The 20,055-nt window shown below is 38.9% G+C and overlaps 1 protein-coding gene across 1 annotated transcript in view; it reads right to left on the bottom strand.

Moving 5' to 3' along the window:
- Window positions 1-20,055, bottom strand: part of dnah2 (dynein, axonemal, heavy chain 2) — a 521,611-nt gene that overhangs the window by 173,401 nt on the left and 328,155 nt on the right. The window contains exons 48-55 of the mRNA XM_039749646.1: window positions 18,917-19,008; window positions 17,749-17,947; window positions 9,939-10,163; window positions 9,686-9,790; window positions 5,891-6,079; window positions 5,544-5,629; window positions 2,751-2,881; window positions 605-754 (exon numbers count right to left, since the gene is read on the bottom strand). Of these exons, the coding sequence (XP_039605580.1) occupies window positions 605-754; window positions 2,751-2,881; window positions 5,544-5,629; window positions 5,891-6,079; window positions 9,686-9,790; window positions 9,939-10,163; window positions 17,749-17,947; window positions 18,917-19,008 (1,177 nt within the window). The remainder of the gene's footprint in view (window positions 1-604; window positions 755-2,750; window positions 2,882-5,543; window positions 5,630-5,890; window positions 6,080-9,685; window positions 9,791-9,938; window positions 10,164-17,748; window positions 17,948-18,916; window positions 19,009-20,055) is intronic.

Genomic DNA, 20,055 nt, shown 5'->3' with positions numbered 1-20,055 from the left:
TGAAAATAGCAATTTGACAAATGAGAGATGCTGAATCTGCACTCTAAACAAATTCAAAAATCCAGTCTCCTAACCAGGAAAATGTGTCATGTTAGCCACAGAGAACATTAAGGAAAATGATATTGACTAAAAAAAAAAAAAGCATCTTGTGTGTTAAGAATATGACGGCTTGACACATGTGCAGAAACACTGAAGGAGATGGCAAAAGGGAAAATCAAATTCAGGTAGCTGGGGTTCAGGTTCTGAAGAATAAGAGTCAGTGTACAGGAGCACCATCTGCTGGACATCACTAGAACTCCAGGTGCTACTGGGACACTACAGTATAATAAATGTTCAAAAGCAACATAATAACTGCGTCCAAAAAAAGGGCAAAGCATTTGCTTAATTGTGAAGCACTTTGTCCATCCTGCTTGAAAGATGTTGTAAAAATTGATTATTATTATTAATTAAATACCAAAGGAGATCAAATTAAATAATATAATTATTCAAATTAGTCTGCATAATTTACAAATTCAGTTATTTGGAAAATTCAGTAAATAAAAAGAATCATATTAATTACTTCATTCAAATATATCAAAGTATTAAAACATAAAATAACTCTTACTGTGCTCAATGGCATCCCTGAACAATACCATGTTCATGGGGACGACGCCAGGCGTCAGGTTATAATCTTCCAGTTGCCTCTCCATAAACAGCTTCAGGGCTTTGAAATCAGTTAAATCCTCATATACCTTTGGCTCACGAATAAAATCCCCTGGAAGAAGGGAAAAAGGTACTGGGATTCAGCTTTAAAACAGAAACGCACAGGCTTCTTCCTATTGCTTCCTTGTTTTGTAAAGACAGTTTATCTATCTATCTATCAATTTTTCACGCGGCTTCACTCCATCGCGGATTTTAAATGTAAGCATATCTAAATATATATCACAGATTTTTCGCTGGTTCACAGATTTCTGCGGACAATGGGTCTTTTAATTTATGGTACATGCTTCCTCAGTTGGTTTGCCCAGTTGATTTCATACAAGGGTCACTATTGGTGGATGGCTGAGAAGCTACCCAATCGGAGCACGTATCAAGTATTAAATAAAACTCCTCAATGGTATACGATATGCTTCCCGTGCGGTGTTTCGCATACTTAAAAGCCCGAACAGCACGTATTGATTTTTGATTGTTTGTTTATTTCTCTCTGTCTCTCTGACATTCTCTGCTCCTGACGGAGGGGGTGTGAGCAGAGGGGCTGTTCGCATACTGGCCTAGAGGATACAGACGCTCCTCTAAAAAATGCTGAAAGATTACCTTCACATTGTTCCCTTCCTCGCAGCTGCTTTATCGCGGTGCTTCGCTTTCTTAAAAGCCCGAACAGCCCTATTGATTTTTGATTGTTTGCTTTTCTCTCTCTCTCTCTCTGACATTCTCTGCTCCTGACGCACACTCCTTTGAAGAGGAAGATATGTTTGCATTCTTTTAATTGTGAGATGGAACTGTCAACTGTCTTGTCTTGGAGCACAGTTTAAACTTTTGAAAAAGAGATAAATGTTTGTTTGCAGTGTTTTAAAGTCCCTGTCTCTACAACCTCCTGTGTTTCTGTGCAAATCTGTGACCCAAGCGTGTCAATATAAAAATAACAATATAAACGTATGGTTTTTACTTCGCGGATTTTCACCTTTCGCGGGGGGTTCTGGAACACAACTCCTGCGATCGAGGAGGGATCACTGTATTGTTACTTCTAGAAATCATCAGCACAGGCAACCTAAACCCTCATGGGAATGATTTTTTGAACTGAAGATCAGACTCAACCAGCAAATGAGAGGGAGATGAAGGTCTTCAGCTCAAAAAGCCCTTCCCATGAGGCTTTAGGTTACCAGTTATGCCATTTAACAATATTATAGTATTATAGTAAAAAAAGCATGTGTTTTGCATGTTTTGAGCATATAACTGGATAACAATTAAAGTATATATTTTTTTACAAGGACGTTTTTTACATTGCTAATGTTTTCTCTTATGTTGTAAAATTCTCTCCATCCTGAATGAAAAGATGAGGTTAAACTTTTTTCTTGCCCATCATTATACAATGGCGTAAGTAATATATAAAAAATATACAATATATAATTTTTGAGTGGTATTCTTTTAATTGGTGATAACCGTTGGCCCCTGTATGGTTGTGTGCTTGGTTCAGAGATGGTCTGGCACCTTATCTAAGGTTAGTTCTTTCCTCACGCTTGATGTGTCTAGGATACGTCCCAGCTTCCTATGACCATGAATTGGATTAAGCAGGTTAAGAATTTTTATTTTAAAATTTTGGACAGCATGATGGCATTGCGGTCATGGCTGCTGCCTTCGAGATCAAGATCCTTTGGGTGTGAATACCACCCAGTCAATGTGATTGTGGCTGTTCTGAACTGGCTCTGTGTAGGTGTGTAGATTATTTGGCTCTGTAATGGACTGACTCCAAAGTTCTTGGCTTATCCTTGATGTTAGATAGGCTCCATTTCCTTGTGACCCTGAACTGAGCTAAGCAGGTTTTAGAATGTTCTGTAATGTATTAGTTAAAAAGTAGTTTGTTAGGACTCCATTGACATCATTTTGGTCCACACAACCCAATGATAAAAAATATCCAGTATTCTGCCATGAGATTCTGATCCAATGACAAAATATTAATAGACCTTTAGTGTTGGTTATGCACATTAATTTAAATAAGGTCCGCAGTTCTTGCTTATTGTGACAACACCCACATGTACAAACCAGTCTCTTACCAAATGTGGGCGGCTGCTTGTTTGGACAAATGCTGTGGTATGTCAGGTTGAAAAGTGACCCCAGCTTCTCACTCAGCATCCCAATGAAAGTTTCCATATCACTCTGGTCCACCAGCCGGTCTGAGAACACTCTACAAGAGGGAACAGATCATTTTACATTTGGATATTCCAAACATTTAAATATAATATTGTGAATTTAGATTCTTATGAAATCAATTATATCTTATGACACTAGAAGAATTTCCTTGTACTACATACACATAACTTGACTTGACTTGAAGTATTTTGGTGTTTCTACCTCCCTCATAATCACACAATGCTGCTGCTTGATTTGAGGCTGGCCATGAATATGCTACGATTAGAAATTCAAAATACAGCAGTAAAAAGTGAAATATTTTTTCAGACTTGTTAAAGCCAACAAAAGAGTAGTAGCCAGTTTTTGCTTCTTTTTCAATTTTGCTGAAGAGATAGAACACATTGTTCTGGAAAGTTAGGTAATTTGTGATGTGAGTTACAGAATTTGGCCGGCATTTTGAGGTGTATCCAGCACAAAACAGGAGATGACCAAAGTGGCTATGGAAATGAAGCATATTGCTTAATGAATGCCTCTCCGGCCATTAGAGCTATTTAAGGTGTCCACAGTAGCAGAACCTATGATTGAACTTTGAGCAAGTGGTCCTTTCACTCTTTCAATAAGAGGCCAAGCAAAATGACATCTTTTATTAGCTAACTCAAAAATTTGCAATATGCAAGCTTATGAGGCAACTCAGGCCCCTTCTTTAGGTAAGAAGTAAACATGAGAACATCTTGTCTGAAGTTGCCTTGAAAGCTTGCATATTGTAATCTTTTTAGTTAGCCAATAAAAGGTGTCATTTTGCTTGCCTTCTCGTTACATCCATAATGGCTAACACGGTACAACCCCCTAGTACCCTTTCAAAAGTATATATGATTCTACAGAAGACTACAGAGAAAAGCTCAGCAAGGAAGAGGCAGGTGGGTTACAGGAGGAGAGAGAAGAAGGCACAGCTCTTTCCTAATGGACACTTTAATTGTTTTGTGGAGTGTTTTGTGACAGTTGCATTCATTATAAAAGGCCCTAGATAAAACGAAGGACGACTTCACAAAGACTGAAATTACAGTAAGAGGACACAACAGGTTCCTACAGAGCCAGGCCAGAGATTCCATTGCGGCAGTTTATTACCATATTACTTGTGAAATGTCACTTCAGTAGGCACCTGTCATTTTCTTGTCAACCTCTCTGCAGCACTCATAGAATTAAATATTACTTCAGACACCAAATGGATTTAGGAGTATAAAAAAGTTGTGCAGTGCAATAGTATGTGTTTAAGCAACACAGGAAGAAAATATAAAAAGGCTGAGACTTTTTGACTTGTGGTAGTGGTTGAGTGACGTAACATCTTTTTATTTTTTTACAAGGTAAAATAATATATGTTAGTTTGTCTAAATGTGTCTATGGAGAATTCCATTTTACATTGTGAACTGCCTTCTTCAAAAATACAGGAGGCACAGGACTTGCAAATGAAGAGCAAATGTATAAATAACATGGTTATAAAGCACACAATGAAAAATATTTATAATGAAGAGAAATAATTTAATGTTTAAAGCAAAACCTGCATAAAACACTTGGCACTATCTGAAGCAATTACCACCAAGAACATTTCACACTGAAATACAAAAAATGCTCAGTAATAATTAGAGCCTTGCTCAGGACTGGAAAATAATATGGTGCCCGTACTCTCCTATTCAATATGCTTCTTCGCAGGGAGACAGACTTCTCTCACTCTTGTGCAGGTAAGATTGTGCTTAAGATCTGCTGAATGATGAGCCAGTACACCAACTATAAATCAGTACTCTCTATAAAAACAGTACACACATGCAAAGAGAAATAATAAGAGGAAAAAAGGATAGAGATAGCATAAGAGTGGGTTCAGAAAAGGGATTTCCGGGTGTAGAGGGTACTAGAAAAAAACAATATTAATTCTTCCAGGAAGAGGCAGGGAATGCCCCAAGTGATTTATCTATAGTACTAAAATTAAGAGAACGGCAATAGCAGATAACATATGATTAGGCGGAGTGGTGGCTCTGAGGTTAGGGATCTGTACTGCCAATCGGAAGGTTGCCGGTTTGAATCCCGTAAATGCCAAAGGGGACTCTGCTCTGTTGGGCCCTTGAGCAAGGCCCTTAACCTGCAATTGCTGAGCACTTTGAGTAGTGAGAAAAGCGCTATATAAATGCAAAGAATTATCTATGATTTAATAGGAGTCCCCATGCTCATGTAATTAAAGGGATGACCCAAGAAGTGGTCTCTAGCTAGGGTTTAAAACTTCCTGCTGGCCAAACTATAGATGAGATCAGAGATGGAAGATGAGATAAGGAAAGAACTGGACTGGAGAAAGCTCAGAGGATTATGGGAAGAGAGAGAGAGACAGAAAATGTTTGGTGTGTTTGGTTTGGAATGAATGTGAACCAGTCACTCCTAACAAATAACAGGAGAAGGCAGTGGGTTTGTTGATTTCTCTTTATTCTGTGCTTAAGTTACTTTTTTTTATATATTTCATCCCTTGTGTACATAATTTTCAATAAAGACAACTTTTTTTTATAATGTAGGCCTCCTTAGCTCTTATTCTGGATTCCGTGACAAGTCTAGAGTGTCCCTTAGATAGACAGATAGATAGATAGATAGATAGATAGATAGATAGATAGATATCACAAAGAAAGGTGAAAAATCATCCAGCCATACTATGAAAAACAGTGGTAACAATACCACCATACCTGAAGCATTCATGTATCCACAACCGTATGATGCTCTGCTTGGTATCATGAAAGTCCTTGTGAACACGTAGCAGTCCCTGGAAGACCTGAATTGACAAACAAAAGTCATGATTTGACTAGTAAATGAAGATGTTAAACATTAGACCAGCCCTCCTTCAGATTAAACACTAATAACTGAAATGGAACTGAAGATGGTTTAGGTGCAGTCACCCATAAATATTACACATTCCTATTGTTTATCAGTCTGTAGCGGTCAGAACAATCTATTTAATCCATTTAGATTCCCATACAGCTGTAGAGAGGTCCACAGGAGTAGGATTTAGAGCAATAGTACCAAGATATCTTACTTTAGAAATGTCTCGCAGGTTGAACAGGTAGTGAATCTTAGCCGGTGTAGGTAGAAACTTCTGCACAACGTTGTTGTAGATCTCTATGGTGGCCTGGGTGATCACCTTGCCAATAGGCTTTACTTCTTCTGCAAAATCTTGCAGTCTCTGATTGATCATGGTACCATAGATACGACTAATTTGAGACTCCTGTCAATTAAAAACAAAAATGTGTGAAATACTTTTGAAATTGTGTAGCAATTTCTCTATATTAAATTATATTCTTATTTTTGCTTTCACTTGTTTAAATGAAACTAAATAAATACATATACTAAATGCAGCTACTATATATACATTGTGGATAGCCTCTTGCGTTTATTTAATCATTTTTAATTTATCCCAATTCAAAGCATTTTAATAGAATATAAACCATATTGAAAAGTTTTTTTTAGAAAAAGCCTTTTAATCTGTAGTAATAACAAGCACGACATATTTCAAAGTAATGACAAATGTTGCCAAAAAAGTGGGCCTCATTTTCGAAAATGATCATGGACATAAGTGCCAATCTAATGTTGTTCCAAAGCAAATAAATAAATAAATACACTTCTTAGTCATATTTAAGTTTCCAGAATTGAATGGGAATATATGACAAGTCATAGGATAACACAGCATGATATTTAAGCAAACACATAATGAAACATATCTGACCATGATAGGTGTATTGACTTTCTGAGCAACTCCACAAGAATAATAATGGAGGAAACTTTTAAAATCATCCCCAATAACCTACAGGCTTATTGATTTACTGCTTTTAGAGGGGAACAGCCATCTAAACAGAAGAGAGAGAAATAAACTTTAGTGATGACCGATGACTAACAAGTATCACAGCCAGTTCCATGTGTGAGTGGGCAATGTGAAGCTCTTGGCATCCTGTATGAGGTTGGTGCTTACCTTGTGGCCAGTCCTTCTGGGATAGGCACCAACTCCTAAGGCCTATCTGAATAAAAGAGTTAGAAAATGGATGCGTACTTTAGCCTAGTAATGCCATTGAACTGCAATGAACTGATCCTATATACTATTCTTATCTAACTGTGAAGCAGGACCCAGTTGGGATTGAAACTGTGGAGCATTTTATAAGCGCTATGCCCCATAATTATATAGGACATGCTGAAAGGGTTAAGAGTAAGGGTGCCCCTATGAAAACAGAACTAGAGACAGTATGTTTTACAGGAAAGCCGGACATCATTCATCCTAGCACTTTGTAGAGTGGTCTGATCCTCTGTCAAATTAAGGGGTACCATCCCAGAGCCCTGAGGCTTGGAAAAAAATAAGGAACAGTCGGGGAACTGCACCCAACCAACAGAGGAGCTCCTGACTATAGCAGGTGGCAGCAGCAGGGCACTCAATATAATGTAAGGCTAATTTTGAGGCACATGGCAATCTCGGATTAAGGACTGTAGGCATGTCTGAAGAGTTCCAAACGTCAGTCCTGTTGGTTGGAACTTAAAAGCGTATTTCAGCTGTACCTCCAGTGAACTTGGAAATGGGAGTGATGTCAGAAGCATGAGTTCAACTGGCATTATAAGAAGTACTGTTTAGGTACGCATGCAGGCCATGTTTTGTTCATTTTACTAAGAGAGCCTGTACCCTTCTCATAATTAATATATTTAATTATAAAATATTATTACATATGTAATAATGAAATATTACGAGATATCTCAGTTTTAGACATATTTCTTCTTGTTTGACTTTACACTGCCCTCATGTTTCATACAAGTTACAGATGGTCATTAGACGACAGAATTTGTGTTGGCGGCAACTTGCCATTAAACCAAATAAAATAACGATGTTGGAGTGCAGACATCAATTAATCTTTATTTTATATGGCACCTTGGCTAGAATATGCTTGTCTATCAGATGATGTTTTAGCTTTCAGAAAAAAATTAATTACAGCTGAACCAGCAAAAACGTGCGAAAGATAAAACCAAAAAAAAACGAAAAAAGATAATTAAAATAGATTTAAAAACCCTTTTCTTTAGAAAACTGGAAAGACTTTAACTGAAAGATTTTGTTTTAATTAAAAAGTAAATACCATAATGTAAGATTAAATAAATAATTAAAAGAGAAAAAATGTATTCGGAATCCAGAAAATATTTCAACTGAAGGGTAACCTGACATTTTCCAATTAACGTAATGCTATTGTGGCTCATCATGGGCGTCAGCTCATCCCGGCACACTGGGTTGTGCCATCAAATCATTCAACTTGATTATATGTTAAACTGTGTGCACGATCAATCTGAAAACATTGCCCACTGTTTTTAATACTATACACCCTTGAGCATTTTGTCCAAGATTTACCTAAAGTGTCTATAATATCAGGATGCAAGCGCTTTGTTATGCTCTTTGAATTATGGCCTCTCTGCCTACAATTTGAAACCAGAGACACCCATTCAGTCATTTAATAATTGAACCTAATCCAGTTTTTCAGAAGCCTTTAGTGGCAACACTGGAGTGCATTGTAGGAGGCAACACACACATTTCTTCACTTACAAATCTCTTCACATTTCTAGCGTCTTGGCTGAAAGGTGAAAAAGCAATCCTACACCCCATTACCTAAATTAATCTGCAATCCCTGGGGTTGACAAGTGAAACCATTCTCTTTTCTACACATTGTCACACACGTCTGCATGGGAGGCAGCTAAAGGGCCTGAATGAGAGTAATTCCATGCCAGACAAGAGGGTGGTAGATCGTAATAACTCTTTCTCTCACTTCTTAACAGACCAGTTACGGGAAATCCTGCCTGGCCAAGACGACATCACTTCCGGTTTTCAGGGGCCCACTGATCATGTCACTTCCAGTTTTGGGACTACTGATGATGTCATTTTCGGTTTCGGGGCCCCACTGATGACATCATTTCCGGTTCTGGCCCCACTAACATCATTTCCTCCCTTTTCCTTTAAAGCTGCCATCTTTGTGCTATCGAGTTAGTTCTGTTTTGGACTCGAACCTGTAAACATCATTTATGTCCATTTAGCAGTCAGGAACAATATACGGGTAGCTGCTCCAAACCTTTTTGTGAGTCCTTTCCTTTTTTATCCTTGACAACATATAAACATGTATTCAATTTGTTACCAAACTCTTAACAGTTATTTTTAATCTTAAAAAATGCTTGAAATGCACTCCTCATGTCAATGCTACATGTCAATCTTGTGGATAATTCATCCCAGACCCTTTGTCGCATTTAACTGTTGATGGGTACACACAGCAATGTGTATAACTTTCAAACAAAAAATCTGGATAAAATGAAGGAAAGCTACAGTTTGGTGCATATTACATATGATAGTTATTAAGTAATGTATTTTTGAAAGTGTTCAGATCTTTTAAAGTCATCCTGTACATTTCAGTCTGTATAGCTTGGTTAGTGACAAAGTCTTTCTAATTTCAGATGTTATAATATACGATTGTATAGCAATGTGTTCAGTAAAACCTAATTGTATATGTTTTCTTAAAATTCTCAAAACTCATAAAAGCAGGTGGCCTAATTATATCGTGGGAGCACTACATGCCAGAAAGGTACCAGTCCTGGAGAGATGACCAGTCCATGTCAGTACAGAAAGGTCACCTGATGGATATTTAATGAGAGAGCTTGGAGAGACACAGAAAATGCTGTCCTTCCAGTTATCACCCATTGTACGGCTGCGCTCGGGATCCGGGATTCTGAGGTGGTTACGGCATGTGGTGGTTGTGGCAATGTGCTGTATCAGTGTACGCTCCCAACCACTCATCTACTATACCCCTTGCAAATGCATTCTTACATTTGGGAAAGTCATATTGATGAGATTGAATCGGCTCTGCAGTCGTCCTGATATTTCAGTCCTTCCACCACCAGGGGGGCCCATGGCAGCCAGGAGAAACATATCCTATAAAAGAGAACACTCATCAGACACAATGATTTAGAGGATCCAAGGCATAACACATCTCCAAAAGGTCTAGGACTGCAGCCCTAAACTGGATTAAATAAGTAAGAGAACTGAAGGATGCCTAATCCACCGTGTGGCCTGTGCTCACCTTGACATTTTTAACAGTTTGCTTTTGCCGGTCATACCAGAAACCATAATCTATCCAGAGTCGGATGAGCTCCAGAGGAGGCTGGGAGCCAAAGGTGTCTTTGCAAGGCATGTTGAGATCATCCATAAATGTGATTAGCTTCTTTCCTCCAATAGGGACATAATTCCCTTTAGTTCTCTTCTCAATGCGGCTCTCGATAATTTCTTGAACATTATTTGATGTTGTCTACAAATAAAAAGGGTAAATTTATATTTAAACATAAACAAATTTATACATTTATGCATTTTATATAATTTTTATATGGAAAGGTTCAAAAGAATGTTGAGTTTAGGGTCAGGAAGCTAAATCCTTTAACTTAATAGCCTGTTATTTTTTTGCCCAATTGATTTTAGGTTCAATGATGTAATTAATTATTGGCAGCAGCAGTGGCATTAAGGCCCTGTTATGTATAGAGGAATATTTCAGATGAAATAAAGTAAATAAATATGCAAATAAATAAATGTATTGTGAAATGTAACTATAAATAAATAAAAATACAAAAAGATGAATGAACATAAATAGTTAAATGTTTAATGAAATGTTTTTTGTTTATTTCTTTACATATTTATTACATTTTTTCAAAGTTGACAGGGTGGGCTCTACCGAGTGCGGTGTTGTGAAGGAGACACCTTTGACTATTATTACTGTGAGATATGAGAGTTGTGTGTGAAGGCAGTCGATCCCTGCATCCCTCTAACTACTGTTTGTAAGAAAGTGTTTCCTTTGGAACTAAACCTTGTCTATAAAGCGAAAGTGCACTGTTTTCCATCCCATATGTTACAGGAGAGAAGATGAGAAGAGAGGAGAAGCACTGAAAGCCTGTTATGAGGTGTCGTTTTCAGTAAACTGTGATCAAGGGAAGGTTGCACAACAGCTTGGGAGTGTAAAGTAAGAAGCAGAATATATTTTTAGCATGACCAGAGATAGAATGAACAACAAACATGTAGACTAATAAATTATGAATTGATGAGCAGACATGTAGGTCACAGTGAGTGTTTGAATCCAAGCACAAAGCCAGTGGACAGAGAGCAGCAGAAGAGTACTGTGGATGTAGAGAAGGACACAACATAGCACTCATGGAGGAGCACAATGGATACATTAGATTCAAATTTCTATCAAAAGCCCAGTGCAATTTAGTGAGAACAAGAGACTAAACAAAGTGTTGATGTGGTGAAAGACATTAAGGCGTCCATGGTGTGTGTTTTAAGAATAAAAGGTTCAGGTTTGATATGTGAGGGTGCTGCAAAGCTGTGTGGATCCAGGGTATAGATGGGGAAATTAGCTGAGTGCACATTTCTGTGCAGACACAATTAGTTCAGCCGGTTTACTGCGAGAAAAACCCATACAGACAACTGAGAAATATGCAAAATCCAGATTGTAATGGGAGGGCACAGAGGTTCAAACTTAGGATGCCCGTCAATGAAGCAGTAGCTCTAAGTGTTGTGTCACCCACACCACGCCAACCACATGTGACAAATAATTAAATGTAAATTTAAGCTGTAGTACATTTCACAGAAAGGCCAAGTTTCCACTTGGCAGGTGTGTGGGACTTGATGGATAACAGCTAAGAATGTTGTGACAGAGATTAAATTTGTACATAACTAACAGGAATAAGAGACATTTTTCTGACAGATTATTACATACAAAGTAATCACAAGGCTTGCATACTGACTTTGTTCTCCATATACAAGAGGTGCTAATGATGGCAAATCCTGGGTCTTCTCCAAAGTAAAGGGAACAATTAAGACAAGAGGTGCGTGACTATTTGACATGACAAAATAATTACAAAGAGAGACAAGTTGGTTGTGAGCCGATAGATGTAAAGACAGTTGGCATTCATCTTGAAGAAAGGATTATTTTCAAACATTTTGTACTTGAATCAAAGATGACTGCCCTATGGATGTGAGATCTATATTTTTTTAATTTGTGACATGCAGTGGTTTGGTGGCAGAAAAGGGTGAAAATGTTAAAGCAGTTTTACAAAAACTGAAATCAAAGACATTAAATGCACTAACACAGTGCTAATGAAGCTCTATGTGAGGACTGTGTTGTATTATTTATCTATTGAAATTTTATTAACAGATACGATTTATTCTTTATTTAACACAAATCACATACCCAGGGCAAAAAAAATCAGTACACACAGAACACAAGTGATGGTTTCAAGAATGTTATGGTGTGTTATTTTACCAGGCAGACAGGGCAAAGTTAACTTCTCCTTCTTTTTCTATTGGCTGCTCCCATGAGGAGTTGCCACAGTGGATCATCTCTGCATATTGATTTGGCAAAATTTTACACGGGATGCCCTTCCCGACGTAACCCTCCCCATTTATCCGGGCTTAAGACCAGCACTAAGAAACACACTGGTTTGTGCATCCCTTGTGGCTGGGTTAACAGCCACCTGAAAACATAAAGGTAGAATGTGTGAAATTCAGAAACATAATAATGTTCTGAAACCTAATTAACCCAAATCAGAGTGGTGGGCCAGAGTTCATCCCAGTATCTCTGGGTGCCAGACAGAGGCCACTTGTGGATGAGACGGCAGTGAAGTGCAAGGCCCACTCAGATACGTCTACACTCACACTAGACCAGTCGAGGGTCACCCATTAACTTAACATTCAAGGTTTCAGTTAGTCATGTTTACACAAGAAAATAGGAAATTTGCCTTTTCCATTGTATCCCATAACAAACAAAAATGAAAATAAAACATGATAAAAGACGAGACAGGTTAAAACTCACCCAGAAATTCTAAAATGCTTACATCATTTGAAAAACAGATTCTTTGTTAACTACTCCTAGACATTTGATGGTTTGTTTTCACCAAAAATGGTTGCATGACTATTGGAATTTTATATTATCTCTGATATTCCTTATTAAAAAGATGCATTGCACTGGAAGAATGGAATTTATGGAGCGATTTGTGTGGGCTCTTTAAAGTGACTGTCCTCTCAGATTATTTAAAGTTAAGTTCTGTGTGTAATGGGTGTCTGTCATCAGATGAGATGATTTCCAAATTTTTTCACACCGTCCTCTGACACACACTTACCAAATCTGTGATGCCAGCTCCAATAATTAACTAACTGCATGTTTTGTAATCTGCTGAAGCTTTTTTTAAAGTTTGGTTTGTCGGATCACTAAACCAGGCAATGAAGCTAAAAATGATGACAGTCCTCGTCCACTTTAAACAGTCTGAGCTTACAGAGGAGAAAGACATAAGCAACTGATTGTATTTATGTTTTTGGGAGTGTAAAGGGAAAACTAAAGTACCACAAGAAAACAAAGACACATACATACACGAAGGACATGCAAACTTCACTCAAGCAGAAACTTGAATTCATACCCAGAATGCTAGATCCATGACTCAGCAATGCTAGGCGCTACATTTACTGCCTGAACTGGATGACATACACTATACAGTAATCCCTCCTCGATCGCGGGGGTTGCGATAGACGAAAATCCGCGAAGTAGAAACCATATGTTTGTATGGTTATTTTTATATATTTTATGCCCTTATACACTCTCCCACATTGTTAACATTATTAGAGCCCTCTAGACATGAAATAACACCCTTTAGTCCAAAGTTTAAACTGTGCTCCATGACAAGACAGAGATGACAGTTCTTTCTCACAATTAAAAGAATGCAAATGTATCTTCTCTTCAAAGGAGTGCGTGCATCAGGAGCAGAGAATTTCAGAGAGAGAGAGAGAGAGAGCGCGCTCGCTAAGAAAAGCAATCAATCAAAAAATCAATACGTGCTTTTGTGCTTTTAAGTATGCCGAAACACCGCGATAAAGCAGCATTTTTAGAGGAGCGTCCGTATCTTCTAGGCAAACAGCCTCTGTGCAAACAGCCCCTCTGCTCACACCCCTCCGTCATGGAGAGAGAGTGAGAGAGACATAGAAAAGCAAGCCATCCGCCAATAGCTTCCCTTGTATGAAATCAACTGGGCAAACAAACTGAGGAAGCATGTACTTTAAATTAAAAGACCCATTGTCCACAGAAATCCGCGAACCAGCGAAAAATCCGTGATATATATTTAGATATGCTTACATTTAAAATCCGCAATAGAGTGAAGCCACGAAAGTCGAAGCACGATGTAGCGAGGGATTACTGTATTGCCAAAAGTACTGGGACGCCTGCCTTGACACACACACAAACTTTCATGACATCCCATTCTTAATACATAGGCTTCAATATGGAGCTGGCCCACCCTTTGCAGCTACAACAGCTTCAACTCTTCTGGGAAGGCTTTCCACAAGGTTTAGGAGTGTGTTTATGGAAATATTTGACCATTGTTCCAGGAGAGCATTTGTGAGGTCAGACACTGATGTTGGATGAAAAGGCCTGGCTCACTCATAGTCTCCGCTCTAATTCATCCCAGAGGTGTTCTGTCAGGTTGAGGTCAGGGCTCTGTGCAGGACATTCAAGTTCCTCCACACCAAACTCGCTCATCAATTTCTTTATAGACCTCGCTTTCTGCACTGGTGTGCAGTCATGTTTGAACAGGAAGGGGTCATCCCCAAACTGTTCCCACAAAGTTGGGAGCATGAAATTGTCCACAATTGCTTTGTATGCTGAAGCATTAAGAGTTTCTTTCACTGGAACTAATGGGCCAAGCCCAACCCATGAAAAGAAAACCCCACACCATAATCTGTGTCTGTCTGTGTCAGGTTTGGGGAGCTGGTGTGCCACCTGTAGCCCACACCGGGTAGAAGAAACAGTAAAAAAAAGTTACTTGGAGCTGCAGTTTATGCAAAAGACTAGTCTGTCATGTCAAAGGAAAGCGTACAGTGCCATTCAATCCTATAGAGGCCATTCATCTATGAGGGTATAATGGAGAAACAGTTGGAGACCTAGGCTGAATAGTGGCCTTGAAAGGATATCTGGGCACTACCAGTAAGGAGAGGTAAAAGAAATCACAAGGAAATATGAGAGACTAAGAAAATAAATGGAGAAAGAGGCGATAAAAGAGGGCAATATGCGTATGAAGAGCATCCAAGGTGAGAACAAAATACACAATTACTGACTAAACATTACTGTTTACTTACTGTATATGATTACTAATATGGTTTTTACAGAAAAAAAGGCACACAGCATTTCTTTGTAAAAAATATTTTTTTTGTATTAATTTATAAATTTGTATAACATTCTGAAGTTATCATTAGTCAGTGCACTAACTAAAAACAAAGTTATTGTTTATATTAATATTGTGATGTGCATGCAGCCCCGCCATGCTACACGTCCTGCTTCAACAGCGCCTTCATGGCCCCATCACACAATAGAGCGTTTGTTGGCCATAGAAAACTTATCACCCATGTCGACGAGTTTGCTCACAGCTCTCCGTGCAGAGCGTCCCTCGGCCACGGATACAGAGAGGTTGGGTTTAATTTTAATTCGGCCAATGACCTGGCCCACTTTCTCTTTGTCCCCTCTCCACCCAGGACGATCCAATCCTAATCACGGATCTGCAGTCATGGGACCAACCTGAGTAGGAGGATTATCAGTACCTGGTCTGAAGGAGGGAGCCGAGGCGGAATGACTAATAAAATCACTGCTTGCTTGCGGTGTTTGTGTGTTATAGAGTGGCAGATCCCCACTCAATAAATATGCTTGCTGTTCCTTTTTGAAGACGTTAATAAAGCTGATCGTTCTGAAGATTAAGACTCAGCCGCAAGTTTTTGGGGTGTAAGACAGTGAATCACATGTTACAATATATTAAATCAGCTAAATGAATTACAAGAAAAAAATAATTTCCCTTTGTGTCAATGAAACTGAAGTTTCAATAGAATAAGAGTGCAGCGACAGGGCATGAAAAAGTCAACCTTTCAGCATTTAATTTATATTGTTTACCACCCAAATAAGTGAGAGTAGGGCACTGTTGTGATGTGAGATTTTGCATATAACTTGATAAATATTTTGTATGTCTTTATTTGTAATTTAGGCAAAGCAATGTAATTTAGTGTTACTTTAGTGAGAAGCATTCATGTTTAAACCCCCCCACCCCTTTTACGACTGAGTCTCTTTGTAATTTTACAACAGAGTTGGGGGGATGTGCCTTAAACCAGTTTGGTGAGTGTTTCTCTGCTAAAGTCTTTCAACCCCCCAAAAAATGCCAGGTTGCCTAACTGGCAAACGTTAGCTCAGCAAATGGTTTTAAGGGGATGGCAGGTGTTAAGATGTTCTATTTCCCCGTTGGTCTGAGGTAAGGCTGTTTGGAATTGGCTTGTCTCTGAGGCCTTTAACTACCATGATGTCCTACTGGCTGTAGGGGTTGGACAGGACATCTATAAATTTACTTGCTTAACCTCACACTATCTCTCTCTTACTAACCTCTGATGATGAAGATGTATCTCTCTTGCTAACATCTGATGAAGGAAAGGACAACACAATGAAGAGCACAGCTCAGCAGCCATATTGAACAGGCATGCGGCGAGCTGACTACAAATGATACCTTAACTAGAGACATTTTAAGTAATTACAAGTCTGTGTGCCACCTGAAACTACACATCATCATTTATCAGGTTGTATGGTTGCCAATATTCAAATGTACTTTGCATATTGTTATTATTTATGAATATTATCAATAATACATTATTTATGTGTAACTTAACTCCTGCTTGTCTTTTTACTACACCTAATTGCCTGAGGTTATAGATATAGACAGGAAGGTGGGGAGAAGTTATCCTCTTTAATAAAACCTTTGTGTGCGTCCAGGTGTCCGTGTGTGTGTGTCTTCTGGTGAAGTGCGCATGCGTGGGGCCACACAGCACGTGTTCAGTCTCTTCCTGTGCATTCCCTGTGCAGAGAGAGAGACAGATACACACACAGGCGCGAGTCACGCATACACACAGACACAGGCGAGTCACACACACACACACACACACAGGCGCGCATGAGTAACGCACACACACAGGCGCGCGCGAGTCACGCATACACACAGACACAGGCACACGCACACACACACACGCACACATAGGCGCGCGCGTGCATTGTTGCAATGTCACTTATCTTGGTTGTTTATTAAATTACAGATTTTTCAAATGTTCATTTTTTCCTCTGTGCTTAAAATTCCTTAAAAAAAGAGTTTTTAGCGAGCGGGTCATAAGGCTATAGCGCAAATTCTTGCAGTGTTAGTTTTCTCTGTTGTTCAAGGTTTTCTTAGTGTTATTCAATGTTTTTACATTTAGTTTACTATTACGCTGTGCTTTCTATGGTATAGTTAACTATATTTGTGCTTAAAAACTTATATATATATATTTACATACAGTTCATACGGTCTGGAACAGATTAATTGTATTTACATACAATCCTATGGGGGAAATTACTTCGGTTCACGACCAAATCAGGTTACAACCAGAGTTTTGGAACGGATTATGGTTGTGAACCGAGGTTCCACTGTATTACTGTCAGACAAAATTACAGGCATTTTACGGAAATACAAACCAGTATTACTGAGAGAGAAAATTAAAGGCACACAATACAGTGACGCACATTACAGCCACATACAAGGTCCCTTGCCATTTAATATAGACTGTTCCTACAAATGTTTATGCACTACTGTTCTAGCGCCTGTTATTTTAATGGGCTTAATGTCTAGTATACTATAATACCTTATAAACAGTGGTAAGTCTGGGAGATTAGGCATTCTGACAAAGGCTACTTATTAATAATACAAAGGGGAATGTACAGCAATATATTACTTTACCAAGATAAAACAGGCACCCACAGTGTAAAGAATGGCAAGATGTGCTTTCAAAGTAATGTTTCTCACCTGAGCAGACATGTTGATGGACAGTACAGACCATTTGGTGGCATCCAAAGACTGAAGGACATTCTGGGCAACTGATGTTTTTCCTGTTCCGACTGGACCAACCAAAAGTACTGGACACTGGTTGGACACTAAGGCATTAACCAGGAAGTTGTAACGCACCGTGTCCACAGTGGGCACTATTATCTTATAGAACGGAGCACTAGGAATGTAAAACAGAAAAAAAAATAATAAACCATTAATGAAAGGAAATAAAATTTAATATGAATGTGCAGTAAAGAATATTAACATTTTTAAATTAGGCACAGAAGAACAAATGGATAAAATAAAAAATCTTGACATTGATTAAGAAATACAAATGCAAGAACGAAGAAAAAAATATTTTATATAAGCATTTGGAGAATAAAGAAGTGAATTGTGATGGAGGACCCATTGTGGACTTCAACTGCTAGAGATCCCAGGAGAGGAACTAAGACATAAGAGGACCTGGTGGTAAGTGCACTGGCAATGGTAACACAAGGCCACCTGGGGGGAGCCAATATGCCAAGTGTAATGGGACATACGTTAATAGTCCTCCTTTCCAACCGGGCCTGTCTTGTTAAGAGAAGCCTTGGTTCAGAGGTGGATAGACATATGGATTAACTGAGGTCTAAAAGCCCAAGAGGTGAAAGGAGAGCTGGCATGAGTTTGCTTGGCAGGAGGAAGAGAGGCCAAAAATGACAGAAAAGAGGAGGAGGAGGAGAAAAAGGAGATACCTCAAGGTAGCCAAGTGGGCCACAGACCCTACCCAACAGATAGGCTATTAATTCCTGGTTAGTTGTTTAGTCCTATTGTTTGTGTACTGGCTCAAAGACCCCTTTGCTCTTCTGTGTTATTATATTTTTCTTACAACAAAACCTTATTTTTATCTTTTTTGCCTCTTTGGCTTTATTTTGGTTTGTGATATTTCACAATTGCTGTCTTATATCTATAGGATATACTGTATGATTAGGCAGCAAAAATCTCCATAGATCAGAATGCCATATAACCTTGGAGAAGAGCAAGCAAAAATGCAGCCAATGTAAAAATTAAAAGTGGACATCAGCGTCAGGATTCAGCGTTAAGTTGCTTTTGCCTTGGGGATACCAAACACGTTAAAATGAAAGATGGGAGTGACTCTCAGATGACCTACTTTTGGTTGTATCGCCAGCCTTTTGGAAGTTTGTCTTCAAATGAGCTCCATGTTTTGTTTTTGACATCAACATAATATTCATAGACAGTGTCCTAGAAGTAAATGCAAAAGTTTAATTAGGGAAAAGTACTTTGTTAAATTTACATGTATTTATTTATGTCAAACCTTTGTGTAAAGCACCCTATAAATCTCTAGGGTGAAATTATTGTATTATTTGTACCTTTAAGTGGCTACCATCTTTATCTAGGTCAGGGGTCCTCAAACTTGGCCCTTTGGACCCACTGTGGCTGCAGGTTTTTGTTCCCACCAGCTTCTGTTTTTTAATTGAACTCCTGAGCTAATTAAGTGAACTGTTATTTCCCATATTCTGTATTTTGGGAACAATACAGAAATTAGAAAACTAACTTTGGTAAAAAAACAAAAAACAAAAACAATTAGGATGTTGTGACAGTAGGGGGCAGTAGGTGCACCCTGGAACCCTCAGGTACAATTCCAGACACCAGGTAAAAGTCCACGATTGTTTATTTTTGTTTAACAACAATGTGCACAAAGCACCCTCCACACTACTCATTCAAAACACTATTCTCTCCAAAATTAAACTGTCCTCCTCGCCCAGACACTTTGCTCCTCTCCCACCCAGCACAGCTCAGTTTCTGGACTGAGGCACCGTCCTTTTATAGCCCCTGACCCGGAGGTGTTCCTGTCCCAACAGTCCACAGTTCCTTATTCCTTCCGGGTCAGGGCAAACAGTCCTTTTCTTCAACCCGGGAGCACGTCGTTCCTTCCTGTCACATGACCGTGACATACTCCCGAGTTATAGGGCACACAAGAGCCCATGAGCCCCCCTACAGCGACTCCTGGTGGTCCCCAAGGTATCCAGCAGGGCTGTGTAAAAACACTACATAGTCCATAAGGCCCTGCAGGAACTCGGGGCACGATCCTGCTATCGGGAGAGCTCCTCCTGGCGGCCTGGGGGTGCGGACCGGCATGGGAAGCCGGCAGTCCTCCACAATGTACTAAGCAGTTATATGGGAATAATGTATTTTTTTTCTTTTTAACATTATTTTCCTCTTGATTTTCATTCTACTTTTCCAGGTAATCTAATTGTTTAATTCATCCATTATTTACTAATCGGTGAG

This window comes from Polypterus senegalus, chromosome 3, assembly GCF_016835505.1.
Source record: "Polypterus senegalus isolate Bchr_013 chromosome 3, ASM1683550v1, whole genome shotgun sequence".
Classification (NCBI taxonomy): domain Eukaryota; kingdom Metazoa; phylum Chordata; class Cladistia; order Polypteriformes; family Polypteridae; genus Polypterus; species Polypterus senegalus.
Note: the sequence above shows the minus strand (reverse complement) of the source record. Positions and strands in the feature narration are given on the sequence as shown.